The sequence below is a fragment of the Sciurus carolinensis genome, chromosome 2 (assembly GCF_902686445.1).
Source record: "Sciurus carolinensis chromosome 2, mSciCar1.2, whole genome shotgun sequence".
Classification (NCBI taxonomy): domain Eukaryota; kingdom Metazoa; phylum Chordata; class Mammalia; order Rodentia; family Sciuridae; genus Sciurus; species Sciurus carolinensis.
In genome coordinates this window covers 17,615,414-17,629,191 of record NC_062214.1, presented here as the reverse complement: position 1 = coordinate 17,629,191, position 13,778 = coordinate 17,615,414, and the positions used below count along the sequence as shown (strand labels likewise).

Sequence of the window (13,778 nt, the reverse complement as noted above, 5' to 3'; positions counted from 1 at the left end):
CATTATTTTTTACTACTTTTAAGGAATGGAGCTGCTGAGCTCTCTGCCTAGGGGGACCCTCCCCTAAACTGATTTTTCTCTTTGTGCTCTGTTTGTGGTTTTATTTGTACTTTCTCCCTTTTTTTTTTTTTTTTTTTTCCACTGCGCCACTGCATATTTTTGTAAGCTCAACTCTTTTGAGTAACTCTTTTTTTTTTTTTTTTTGTAACGCCTTTTTTTTGTCTTCTAGCTGCTGCCCTATGCCCTCCAATTCCCTTAATGCCTGTTGACTAATTGAACCAGCTTGAGAACACTTTGTTTCTTTACTAATTTTATTTAACTCCATCTCTGAGAGTCCCTCTTCGCTCTCATCAGAATCTGACTGAGCGCTAACAGAGCCCTTTTGTGACTCTTCTTTTACCTTTTCTAACACTTCCTCTCCCTGCGCAACTGCCTTTTGTAAAGCCTCCCAAGGGGAACGCAAACAAGTTCTGACTAATGACCAAACTGCTAACGTCCCTGGGAGCGTTACCGGACAGCGCTTTAAATCTTCCCCCGGGTGTTCCCACTGTGGGATAGTTAACAATCCTTCTTCCAGAAACCAAGGTGAAATCTCCTCTACCTGCTTTAAAAATGCCCAAGCAGTTTGTCTTTAAGGAAGTGCCGTTAGCTTTAAGAATTTCTTTCAAGGGACCTTCCATTCTATATCTAGCAACCTCGTTCCCCATTTTTTGAGGAAACTTTCACCTCTCGTTCCTAGGAACTTTATCACAATCACAATATTATCGTCTCTAGGAAACCTCCCTGTCCACTGACAGATCTGGGTGCACACTTTCACCGATCCGTTGCTCACCTCACTCACCTCTCCGCGGCACGTAAGATTCCCGGGGCTTCAGCACCACTTGTCGCTCCCGCCAGCAAGAACGACCCGGAGACGTGATGGGTGGCAAACTTCCCTATTAACAGCTGATTCTTCTTTTTATTTTCTTCCCTTTCTGGGAAGTTATTGTCACTTATATAGGTTATATCAACTAATTAGAATATTCATGATATGTGGGGAGAAGATAGACGTATATGGGTATAACTTGAAGCACCTAAGAATCATGCAAGAATCATGCAGAGGCCCTGACCAATTACTGAGACTTCCTCAAGGTGAAGTTAGTTGTATACGTGCAGAATAGCAGTTTTTCAACCTCACTGGCAGCTTGCCAGGCGCCATCTTGGCCAGGCTCCACCTAGGGCCAGGGGTCCGGCCGAAACCCCGACACCCCATCGCTTCCCTTTATTCCCCTTCGTCTAATCCACAGAACTTCTATTCCCCCACCCTCTCCTTATTGTGGATTAGCATCCACTATCAGAGAAAACACTTGAACTTTGGTGTTTTGGGATTTGCTTATTTCACTTGGCATGATAATTTCCAGATCCATCCAATTACTGGCAGATGTCATAAAGTCATTCTTTATAGCTAAGTAGTATTCCATTGTGTGTGTGTGTGTGTGTGTGTGTGTGTACACACACACACACATTCCTTATCCATTCATCTGTTGATGAGCATCTAGGTTGGTTCCATAGCTTAGCTATTATGAATTGTGCTACTATAAACATTGATGTGACTGCGTCACTGTAGAATGTTGAGTTTAACTCTTTTGAACATATACTGAGGAGTGGTCTAACTGGGTCAAATGGTGGTTCCATTCCTAGTTTTTTTGAGGAATCTCCATACTGCTTTCCAGAGTTTTTCACTAATATTCAGGAATATATGAGTGAGTTTACCCTTTTGCCTACATACTTGCCAACATTTACTGTTACTTGTATTCTTGAGATAATTGCCATTCTGGTTGGTTGAGATGAAATGAAATCTCAGTATCGTTTTCATTTACATTTCTTAATAATCTGTCTTTGTTGACTGTTCTCTCCATCTAGACTAGTAGACAACAAACCTTTCCACTAAAAAAAGACAAGTACTTTTATGGTTAACATTCTCTAGTAACCTTCCTAAAATATCCCATTGTAATTCACACATTGTGTGAATAATTCTTATTCGTTTATGAATGCACAAATATTTATTGAAATCCCAATGTGTGCCAAGCACAGCATATGCATAGTACAAGGAATTAAACATTGACTAAACAGGACATATGTAGTCCCTGTCATCATAATCCTGTTTACTGTCTGGTGGACAGAATTCAATGAACAAAGTGGTAATATAAAGTCTTACATACCTTTTCTAGCTTCCTAAGTTCTTACCTGGGTAAGTTCCACTAGGACCAGATGGGATGATGTCTGTAAAAGCACACCATAAACTATGTTATATACTGTGTTTTGGTTATTATTGATAGTTACTCAAAGGAGATACTGTCTTAGAATCTTGTTAGCCAGCTAGCCATATACCTGGCTCTGCTGACATACATGAAAATGTGAACAGCAACCTGAAAGCAATCAGGAAATTAGTTCTCTATAGATTGTGACTTTTACATTTAGAAGACCGAGACTAAAAATCTTAATGTTGGTTTATAGGGATTTAACATCTGTTTAAGATGTGAAAGCCACATCAAAAGGCTAATAAGTCATTATCCTCTAAACTGAACATTTACTAGCTTATTCCCTTGTGTTCTATATTTCAACCACTTTTCTAATGAAAAATACTCATCTCCATATTTTCTCCCAATCATTTGGAAAATTACTTAACCTAGTTTAGAATAAGCAGAATTACAGAGAATGCCTAAGCATGTCATTTAAAGAAATATTATTTCTTCTGAAATAACACAAAGCTCTAGGGCTACAAAAGTGGATAAACAATGCTTTTAGCCCTCAAAGAATTTGTAGGCCAATGGGCTATTCTGGTAAAAATTCAACTGTGTTGGAAGAAAGATAAAAAAAGTAAGATCTTTAGATAAATAGAAAACAGTTAATTATCAGCGTTTAGAGATCAAGAACAACTTTATAAAGGAAATAGGTTAACACTAGGTCTTCAAAGAGCTTCCAAACATCAAGAATTGTGTGGTTATGAACAGAGAAGGGTAGGCACAGAATGTGATTATCAAAATAATGGATATTGTGTTGTTGTTAAAAAGCATTTACACTTAGGTTGACATTTGAGTCTCTTAACATCCATAACAGTATCATAGACATACTTATGCCTCCCTTAGAGTAAATTTAGTCTGTGGGAGCCAAAAAGCTTGTCCAAGGTCCCATAACTTCATCTGATCTGGTAACTCTTTGACTTCATTCTTCTTAGAGTCTAACTTAGATCTTCCATCGTCTTTGACTTTCCTGTGACATCCCAATGCCAGATTATAGCCACCCTTAAATGACATGTTGAGAAGAACATTTTGTCTCCTCTCGGTGAAGGACTATTGAAGGACTTTGAATGGAGGAGTGTCTTGAATATAGATAGCCTAGCTTAAGCAAGATTTTATAGGCATGGGCATATTATTACACCAATATAGATTGTAGAAATGCTGCAGAACAGAAGTATCACTGGAGAGAGTACCAGGGACTTCATCTGGCCTCTGGGATTCAGGGAAGAATGACCTCCTTTCTAAGAGTTAACATTTAAGGTAAGATTTATGGGATGAATAGGATTTTATCCCTGAAACAAATACAGTAATGGGTGTTCAGTCAGAGAAACTATCCTTTTGAAATCATTGAGGGGAGAAACAGCTTGGTAGTTTTGAGGACAGAAAGAAGGCTTGGTATACATGCTTTACACAGTGTAAGAAAGAGGCATGAAGCCAAGCACAGTGGTGCATACCTGTAATCCCAGCAGCTCTAGAGGCTAAGGCAGGAGGATCGCAAGTACAAAGACATCCTAAGCAACTAAGTGAGACCCTATCTCAAAAGATAAAAAGGGGAAAGGGGGGGTGGGGCTGGAGATGTGGCTCAGTGGTTAAGCACCCCTGGGTTCAATCCCGGTACCCCTTCCTTTCCCCCAAAATAGAAAGGCATGAGAGTAGGCTATAGAGGGAAGCAGGTTCTCTCTCTTCAGATTTTCTAATCCTCTTTTAAATTTTTTTAATATTATCATCTCAGTCCAAATGTATGCCACTGACCTGTGTTTTAAAAGTCCAGCAGTAATAATAACATTAGACTTGTATTTTGGAAACTTCTAACATAACTAACTTGTCATTCTGACTGATTGCTGCTTTGTGGAGACTGGATTGGACACAAACAGGAAGTTGGTATTCCAGTAGGAGACTGTTACATTCCATGCAAGAAATCATAATGACCTAGACAGATGATGGCAGTGGGGATGGAGAGAGGGTGAACAGATTCCAAATATGTGTTAGCTATATACTACTAGAAGTGAGGATTAGGGTTGATTATAGCAACCTTTCTGAAGATGGAGAGCCTTGTTATGTGGGCCAAGAGGAACACCTCAAAAGCAAAAGTCAGCCAGTCTTATTCCAGACTTTATCCAAATGACTGCTCCACACAGTAAGCATTTATGCAGATTTCTTGGTTATGATTATGGTAGTAAACCTTGAAGTCACCCAGAAATAGGCCCTGTCTAGAACCCTGTACCCAGAATAGAATGCCCAACTCTGATCATCTGGGAATTGGATTCCAAGGAGAGTCATTACAGGCCTAGAAGAGTGGTGTTCTTGGCAGGGTAAGGGGGGGTCAACTTCTTAAGCTTGCTCTTGGTCCTTTCTTAGGCTGTCTTTCACTCAAGAGAACAGTAGTCTGCCGAGGTTGGAGTTTGAATGGTTTTTAACTTCTCATTGCCACCCAGAAAAGCAATGCAAGCACAGAACAGTATAAGCATTTTAGGGGTTTTACCTTTAATGAAATAGTTCAAATATATAAGAATAGGGAATAATATAGTAAATGCTTATGTGCCTGGCACCATCTAGCTTTATCCAACCTTTTAAAAATTTTTATGTTTGTATGTATGTATATATGTTTACAGTACCAGAGATTGAACCCAGGGGCACCCCAAGCATTTGTTCGTTCGTTCATTCATTCATTCATTCATTTATAGGCAAGGTCCTGGTAAGTTGCCTGGGCTGGCCTTTAACTTGCAACCCTCCTACCTCAGCCTCCAGAATTGCCAGGATTATAGGTGTGTGCCATCACACCCGTTTAGCTTTATCAGCTCTTAACATTGTCTTATATTTGATTATGTCATAGCATAAACATTCTGATAAGCATAGGTGAAGCCCTTTGTACCATTCCCTATCTTTGTAGATTGCTATGATGGATTCATTTTCATTCTCATGGTTTTTTTTTTTTTTTTTTTTTTTTGTATTTTTAAAGTATATTTATGTGTTCACACAGTATTTTACAAGTTTTAAGTTTAAATTAGGTACGTTATTAGGATCACTGTACATCTTGTCTACTCGGCTTTGGTTTGATATCATATTGTCTTCACATTAACTCTTTTAGTTTATCCATTTTATTTACTACAGGTGTTCTAGTATATAAAAACTTACCTATTCACTTGTTAAGAGACATTTAGGCTTTTTTTGTTGTTGTTGTTTTCAGTCTTGTTATTAGAAACAGTGTGAACTGAAGGCAACAGGGACAAAGCATACTTCTTAGAGGCTAGCCCTCTCCTGCTAGACAAGATGACTTTTGCTCCCACCCCCATCCCAGTGTCCTTATCTGAGAGAATCTTGGATCCTTGGTCAGGAGAGTTGGTCTACTGGTATCTTGTGTGACTGAATGACTTGTTGGGTTTTTCTAAACCCTTTTTTTCCTCACTCCTACCTTAATTTCAATGGGATGACGTAAGGAACAGAGCAAATGTAACCCAACGGTACTCAGGCCTGTAGGTCCATGTGCACTGGAATGATGGGAAAGAGACTTCCATGTCCCCTTTTTTATACCCTGTGTGAGTGTGTAAGAATAATCCTCATTGAGACATGTACAGAAGGACAGCTTATATTACACTTTTTCTTATTCACCCTCTTAAATGTCAAAATTTACTTAGAAAATTCAGCAAGAAATTTCCAGTTCCCAGGAAATAAGACTTAGATATTTCTTCTACCTCACCAACTGCTAAATCACCCACCCACAACTGAACCTCTTTGTTCAGCCAAATATGTCCACACAAATAGTACACACACATGATCATGAGAGAATGCTGATGACTCCTTAGCCCACCTACAAAACTTTAATTTCTGAACATAGGATCTAAAAGTTGTGGGCATTTCTTGCTCTGTATCCCATGCTCCTGCATGTACAGAGGCTGGTTACCTTGACCACAACTCTTAGTTCCTCAAGTACTGTGTGTTCACGGCAAAGATGGGAACCAGTCATAGTGGGTAGAAGTCACTACCCCTTTCCTTTGTTGGTGAGGTTGGAGAACTAAGAGCAGAATTATTAGGTTCTTAAGCTCCTTCCTTCCCTGTGTTCATGTCATGTAGTCAGTTTTGTGTCTTGATACTCCCTGCTTCTCTGGTTTTCTTTGATTTCTTTCCCCTTCCTTATCCTTCTCACACAATAATAGTATTGGTCCTTGGTTATGAGTCTATTTATATTCATCATGGCAGCAGAAATTGCTCTTCTCTGTTGTTTAGTTTTTTTTTTTTTTTTTAACGTTTTAATCACCCTTCATTGAGTTTAGAATCCATTTTTAAACATTACACCAAAAATTTTAACTGCAAAAAATAAGTCTTCCAGAAACATTGTTTCCTTCAATCTAATCAAGAATACTTTAACTGCAAAGGTTAGAAAATGGTGAATGATTATACGTGTTCCTGGAAGTCATTTTGTACCTTGGTGATTACATGTTGCAGTTTTTGGTTCTGCAGCTTTGATAGCTCCGTCAAATTGAATGGTTGTCTTAAATTTAATGGAATTTCGTGGCAATAAAAAACTGCTATTGGGTCACAGATTTAGCAGTAAAGCTGTGATACTGATGAAGAAAGAGGAATGTTTATACTCTTTGGGTTGACAGAATCCAGTTTGGGGTCATGACATGTGGTCTTTTCCCAAGCATATGAGCATTTTACACAGGAAAAACCCAAAAGTTTTCTTAGCAGTTACATAAGAGCCAGTTGTGGTTGACAGTGAAAATGGGACAAGCATGTGTTCTTACCTGGTTAAATGCCTCAGACTTTCTTTCTCTTCTTCACTCTGTGCTTTTTCAGCCTTGCTTAAGCTCAAGGTCCTGTTCTTTGGTTCAGAGCTGTGAACTTGGATATTCAAAGTCTGTCTTACTCCTCATTTGCTAATCAACCCACATTTGGGATTGGGTCTCTACAGGGTGAGAAAGACTGGCAGAAATATGAGACTGCTCGGCGGCTGAAGAAATGTGTGGATAAGATCCGAAACCAGTATCGGGAAGACTGGAAGTCCAAAGAGATGAAAGTCCGGCAGAGAGCTGTAGCACTATACTTTATTGACAAGGTGGGAAAAGCTTCCTGTCACCATTGGCCATTGCTCTGCCAAAACCTATGCCAAGTTCTGGGGAGTGGGGTGTAGTAGCAGTGACACCCTGACACCCACCATCCTGCTTGCATCAAGTGGCCCAGTAGGACTTACTCCAGACTTGGAGTCAGAGGCATCCACAGTCCGTCTGAGTATGGTCTGCCTAACAGGATTTGCATGAATCAGAACATGCTGGAAATACTGTGACGTTTTCAAACTCCTCTTAACCATGACCCACAGTAAAAAAATTTAGATCACAACCCAACACATTGAAATATATTTGTGTAACTGAATCAAAAGTTGCACAAACCAGTGCAAATTTTAAAACTTGAGAAAAAGAATCACATTTTGCACTGCCTATATTTCCGCACAAAATTCTGAATTGTTGCAAAATTAAGACACTAGTTTTTTGAGTCTGATTGCCCAGAGTAGAAATGTTATCCTCATGTGTTGCCTTGTTTTTAAATTTCTTTTTTCTTTCTTTCCTCCATCTCTATTTCTAATAATGGAAAAAGAGAAGCTTGGATCTTTATGTTTAGTGTCCCTGTGGCTTTCATAGAAGAAATAGTAACACTGCAGAATCCAGAGTTTCCAGACTCTGCAGACTGATGCTGTGTCCCCAGGGAGAACTGGGAGACTTTTATTTTTGTTTTGGGTTTCCTAGAGATGCTACGAAGTTCACATCTTTTCATTCATACTCATCTTTTTCTTATCTGTCTTCCCTGGGCAGCTTGCTTTGAGAGCAGGCAATGAGAAGGAGGAAGGAGAAACAGCAGACACTGTGGGTTGCTGTTCACTTCGTGTGGAGCACATCAATCTGCACCCAGAATTGGATGGTCAAGAATATGTGGTAGAGTTTGACTTCCTTGGGAAGGACTCAATCAGATATTATAACAAGGTCCCAGTTGAGAAACGAGTAAGTTAATGTGGCGTGTGTTTCCTGCCATGTTTTTCAATTCATTTGTTCATTCAATAAGCATTTATTGAGGGCTTTTCGTATACTCTGCACTTTGCTGGGCAATAGCAAAAATGATCTGAAGAGAGGGGAAAGGTACTATTTGGTGTGCTGTATACTTCCTGTCCCCCAACCTGCTATCTTCCTGGGAATAAGAGGGCTTTTTTTTTTTTTTAAAGCAGTGTTCAACATAGCCTTCTGTAGAGTTGGTTCTCACAACAAACTCAATGTAAGATTAAACCCAGCCATGCTGTTTTAATGATTTAACCACATCACAAAATCCCTTAGTCATGTTACACATCTGTCACCTTGCATCTTTACTCATCCACACCCCAAATAAGTAAGAGTTAATTAACTTTTTAGTCTCCAGATCTCTTGAGCCCATCACTGCAGAGCAGAGGTGCAGCTCTGTAGCCTAATCATTCTCAATGTATTGGGCTTGAACAAGAGACCTGTAAGACCCCAGTAGCCTAACCCATTAGATAATAGTACATATCAATGTAAATTTATGCAACTAATAATATTGTGTCAACACAAGGGAGTACTTCTGTTCTGTTCTTTGGAAATATACAACTGAAATATTTAGGGTCTAAAGGGCTATGTTAAATACCCACAAGTGGCTCAGAACAGATTATGTATATACATACATAAACACACAGCAAATTGGGGTAGAGTATATGGGTGTCCTTGTTTGAAATTAGCTCTAAAGTAAATATTTTTTTAAATGGATAATAATTAGACTTCACTTATTTCTTTTAGGTTTTTAAGAACTTACAACTATTTATGGAGAACAAGCAGCCTGAGGATGATCTTTTTGATAGACTAAATGTGAGTGGACAAAGTACCCTGGGCTGAAGGGAGTCCTAAAAGGGCCTTACAACCTCTCCTAAAGGAGAGGGTTGCTAGCAGGGTAGTTCAGGTTCTCCCTTCAGCCAATCCTTTCCCATGAGTACTTTTCCTCCTTCAGGGCAGACAGTGAATCTGTGGTCAGAAACAGACACCTCTACTGCACAACAGCTGCCAAAGTGCTGAGGTGCGGGTAGATGAGCCCTGCCTTTTGTTCTTTTCTGTTTAACTACAAGAGGCTTACATTACCTGGATGCCCAGCAACTTCTGGAAACCCAAGATTTGCCCCTGATCCCTTGCCAGAGAAAATCTTAATAAGGGAAGGACAAATTTGCTTTATTGGCTTGCTTAAGTTCAAAGTACTTCATAAGGAGCCATCATGCAATCCTGTAGGCTGAAATGATTTTCCCTCTCTTAACTAACTTTCCACTTGAAGGCAGTAAACTTGACAAGTCTACAACTGCACTGGCATAAATGACTCCTAGGGCTTGCCAGAAGGGATAGGGTGGTGTGGCTTTTACCTCAGTTCCAATGTCCGCTCTCTTGCCTTGTCTTCTCCAGACTGGTATTCTAAACAAACACCTTCAGGATCTCATGGAGGGCTTGACAGCCAAGGTGTTCCGTACTTACAATGCCTCCATCACACTACAGCAACAGCTGAAAGAACTCACAGCCCGTAAGTGTTGCTTGACCACACAGGGCCACATCCTGCTGATGGTACCAATGTCCTTGCTTAGCTAAATCCTAGATCAGTTCCACTTTTTCTCCTCACCATTGTGACTGGAAACTTTTTCCCTCCAGGCCTCCATCAAGAGCTACAGCTTTTTTTTTTTTTTTTTTTTTTTTTTTTTTTTTTTTTTTAAAGGCACTAAAGTTTAGTTGTATGAATAGAATCAGTGCTGTTTCTCCTACTCCTACCCTAGCATCTAGATTAATTTCATGGAATGCTGACAGGACCTTTCCTTTTGCTCAGAAAATGCTGGGGTTTTATGTTTTGTATATATTTTATTTAAAAGCTTACAGGGTGAAGGAAGACATAATGCTGTGATGTTCTGTTAACTTGGAGAGAGTAAAGTTGTCATGGTTACCAGAAAAATATAGGAGCAAATTCTTTCCCAAAGGTTCCTGTCACTCCCTGCACCTTCACCCCTTAAGTAATATTTTAAAAACTAGCTACAGAAGATCCAAGATCCACGGGCTCCCCACCCTCCCAGTGGGGGACCAGTCACTATTAAATTTTCAGTATTCTTTGTAAACATGTCAAATGGTCTTAAATATGAGCCAGAAAAGTCAGAGATGGGTATGTTGAGGGTCAATATTTTAGGGTGGGATAAAGAATGCCACACAGTAAAGTAAAATATTTCTTTGCAGGACATTTAGTTTTCCTTTTTTAAACAAGATACTGCCTTGTGGCTTAAAATGTGAAATTTAAGGTTCCTTCATCTCATCTTCTCCCAGTTCTACATTTCTTTAGGATCCCTTAGGCCTGTAGGTAGGAGGCAGGAATGAGGCATCAGAAGAGTCTCTGGCCTGACTCCTTGGACAAAAAGAGAGGTGTAGATTTCACTATATTACAGAAACAAACTAGGTGTGTTGGCATACCTGTAGTCCCAGCTACTTAGAAGGCTTAGGCAGGATAGTCACCTGAGCTTAGGAGTTGAGGGCCAGCCTGGTCAACATAATGACACCCTTAAAAAAAAAAAAAAAAAAAGAGGGGGCTCGGGCTGTAGCTTAGTGGTAAAACACCTAGCATGTGTGAGGTACTGGGTTTAATCCTCAGCACCACATATAAATAAAATAAAGGTCCATCAACAACTTAAAAAAAGGAGAAGAAAAAGACTGAGACCCCAAATTCCTCTTGTGATGGGAATCCATCCAGGGTAGTCTTACATAGACATTTCCTATTGTCATTTTCTTATAACCATTAACTCTCGAATTTTGACCTTGTGCCTTGGGAGAAACTTATCATTTGAGTGAGATAAGGACCAGCAAAATCATAGACATAAAGCACTGAGGAAGATACTTTATATATCCACTGCTGGCATAAAAACTAACTCTTATTATCATCTATTTTTTATAGCGGATGAAAATATTCCAGCAAAGATTCTTTCCTATAACCGTGCCAATCGAGCTGTTGCGATTCTTTGTAACCATCAGAGGGCACCACCAAAAACATTTGAGAAGTCTATGATGAACTTGCAGTCTAAGGTATCTTGGGTCTGGATGGTGGGGTAGCAAAATGAAGGGAAACTTGTCTATTGTGGACAGATAACTGAAAAGAGGAGGCTTTTGTAATCCAGCCTTTTTGAGCCAGAATATCTGTAGGCCAGTGTGGGTCTATTCATACTAAGAATAAATAAATGGAGATGGTATGATAGTAGTTAGGAATATCAGGGTCACCATAGTTCAGGAAGTCTTTGTGCTGTGGACAGAAGTTCTGTATTGACCACTACCTATTTTGAAGGCTTACTTTGATGGGCCTTTGCTACTGTACATGAGAAAAACAGATACAAAGTTTTGTCACTGTGGCCCAGAAATATAGTTCTAGGGCTGGGGTGTAGTTTAGTGATAGAAGGTTTGCCTTAGCCTGTGTGAGACCCTAGGTTTAATCCCCAGCACCACAAGAAGAATAAAAAAGAAAAACAGCTCTTTTCAACTTAGATTGTTTCAAATTAAGGCACTGTAGCACATGCCTATAATCCCAGCTACTCCAGAAGCGGAGGCTGGAGGATAGCAAGTTTGAGCCCAGCCTGGGTAATGTAGCGAGACCCCATCTCAAAAAATAAAAAGATGATGAAATAATTATATTTGAGTTCTCCTAATCTTGGTACAAGTATTTATTTACATACTCTACATGAATCATAATGTAGTTCATCTTCAGAATCTGTTGAATATTGACTATATGCCACAGTTGTGCTCTAAAGAAACACTGGTGTGTAAATGTACAAACAATTCAGTGCCTTCCCTCCTTATTTTGATACAGGGTCTCACCAAGTTGCCTAGGCTGACCTCAAACTTACCGTCCTCCTGTTTCACTCAGCCTCCCAAGCCACTGGCATGACAGGCATAGAGGCATGTGCCACTGCGCCTGGCCTGTGATGAGTATTTCTTAGCAGTGACTGCGTAACTAATCCATCCTAATTTCCTAACCCACAGTGAAAGTGCAAATAATTCACTATATGGCAGATACACAGGGCTTACAAAGGAAACCAATAAAAAATCTTGAGGTGGTTCTAATACTATAAATTTTAAGGTAGTAATGAATGTAAATGGCATTTCAAGATTATTGCACCAATTGTAATACGATAGGAAAATAAATGTAACATCTTTTAATGATAGTCACAGGTCTTACTAATATTACTATGGTTTGTTGCCCATATTCATAATTAAAGAAATACTCATTGTGGGCTGGGAATATAGCTCAGTTGGTAGAGGGCTTGCCTTGCAAGCACAAGGCTCTGGGTTCAATCCCCAGCACCGCAAAAAAAAAAAAAAAAAAAAAAAAAGGAAAGAAAAGAAATACTCATTGTCAACTAAAGATTAACAAAAATTACAGGTACTTTTTTCCAGCCAAGTTTATCAGATTCTATACTTGGGCTACTAGAGCTTTTAAATGCTCTGGAACAAGACAACATTTCAGGCTTCAGAGTGTTTTCCTTCAGTTGAGATTACTTCAAGATATACATCTGGGTCCCAAGACACACACAATCTGTAGTTCATACTATAGATGCCATCTGGTTGTCCTGAAGGAATGTACACGGCCACAGTGAGTGAATATCCATCCATAGACCTCTTGAATACTGGAAGCATATGGTTGGCAAGCAAAGAACCCTACAGACGACCCACCCAAACAGCTCCCCTTTGCTGCCCCTGTGCTAAATAGAGGTCATCTAGTATTGTTTACTTTTCTCATGTTATCATTCCACACTAGAAATAAAAGTATGAATATTCAATTGCTGTTTACCTAATTCAGGAGACCCTCCCTGAAGCATGAGGAGGCCTTTTGTTGCTCTGACTCTGGAACCAATGTTTGGGCAGCCCACACTGCCTGCTAGACGAAACCTCCAAGCCCAGAAACCCTCTCCTATATGCCCACAAAGCAAACATACACCCATTTGCTTAGTGAATCAATGGAGTCTTTGATGCTTTGAAAGAATGTGACACAGCCTGCCAATTTAACATTCTCAGAAATGGTTAAAAGATTGTGGTTTCGTGCATTTTTAGCCCAAGAAGAATCTGGCTAGTGGTGTCTGTGATGCTCTTGTATACAGAATTGGTTTCTTCTTCTTGGCTTTGGACAACATAGATGTTGGAAGTAAGCCATGTATAGTAAAATGTACTTAATTTTTCTCTCACAGTGGTGGCCTCTGTTCCCAGTCTTAGGCCGTGTGTGTGTGTGTATTCTAGGCTTAGTGAGCAGTAACCCAATGTGTGTTAGTCAAGTATGTATTTACTCTGTGAGGTTCTCTTGATCTCCTAGGTTAGCCAGGTGATCATAGGGATAAGGTTCTCTTTCTCCTATACCACTAGTACAAGCTCACTGGTTTGAACTCCAGCTGCATGGTGTCACCTGCTGCCATCTCTAAGGAGCACTCTAAAAGAAACATTTTCCAGAAGTGTT

At 39.7% G+C, this 13,778-nt stretch overlaps 1 protein-coding gene across 1 annotated transcript in view; it reads left to right on the top strand.

Annotated features, from left to right (window-relative positions):
• The window catches only part of Top1 (DNA topoisomerase I), an 86,251-nt gene that overhangs the window by 67,921 nt on the left and 4,552 nt on the right, over positions 1 to 13,778 (top strand). Inside the window, exons 14-18 of the mRNA XM_047542587.1 lie at positions 7,192 to 7,335; positions 8,087 to 8,272; positions 9,071 to 9,139; positions 9,719 to 9,833; positions 11,238 to 11,365. Coding sequence (XP_047398543.1) covers positions 7,192 to 7,335; positions 8,087 to 8,272; positions 9,071 to 9,139; positions 9,719 to 9,833; positions 11,238 to 11,365 — 642 coding nt within the window. The remainder of the gene's footprint in view (positions 1 to 7,191; positions 7,336 to 8,086; positions 8,273 to 9,070; positions 9,140 to 9,718; positions 9,834 to 11,237; positions 11,366 to 13,778) is intronic.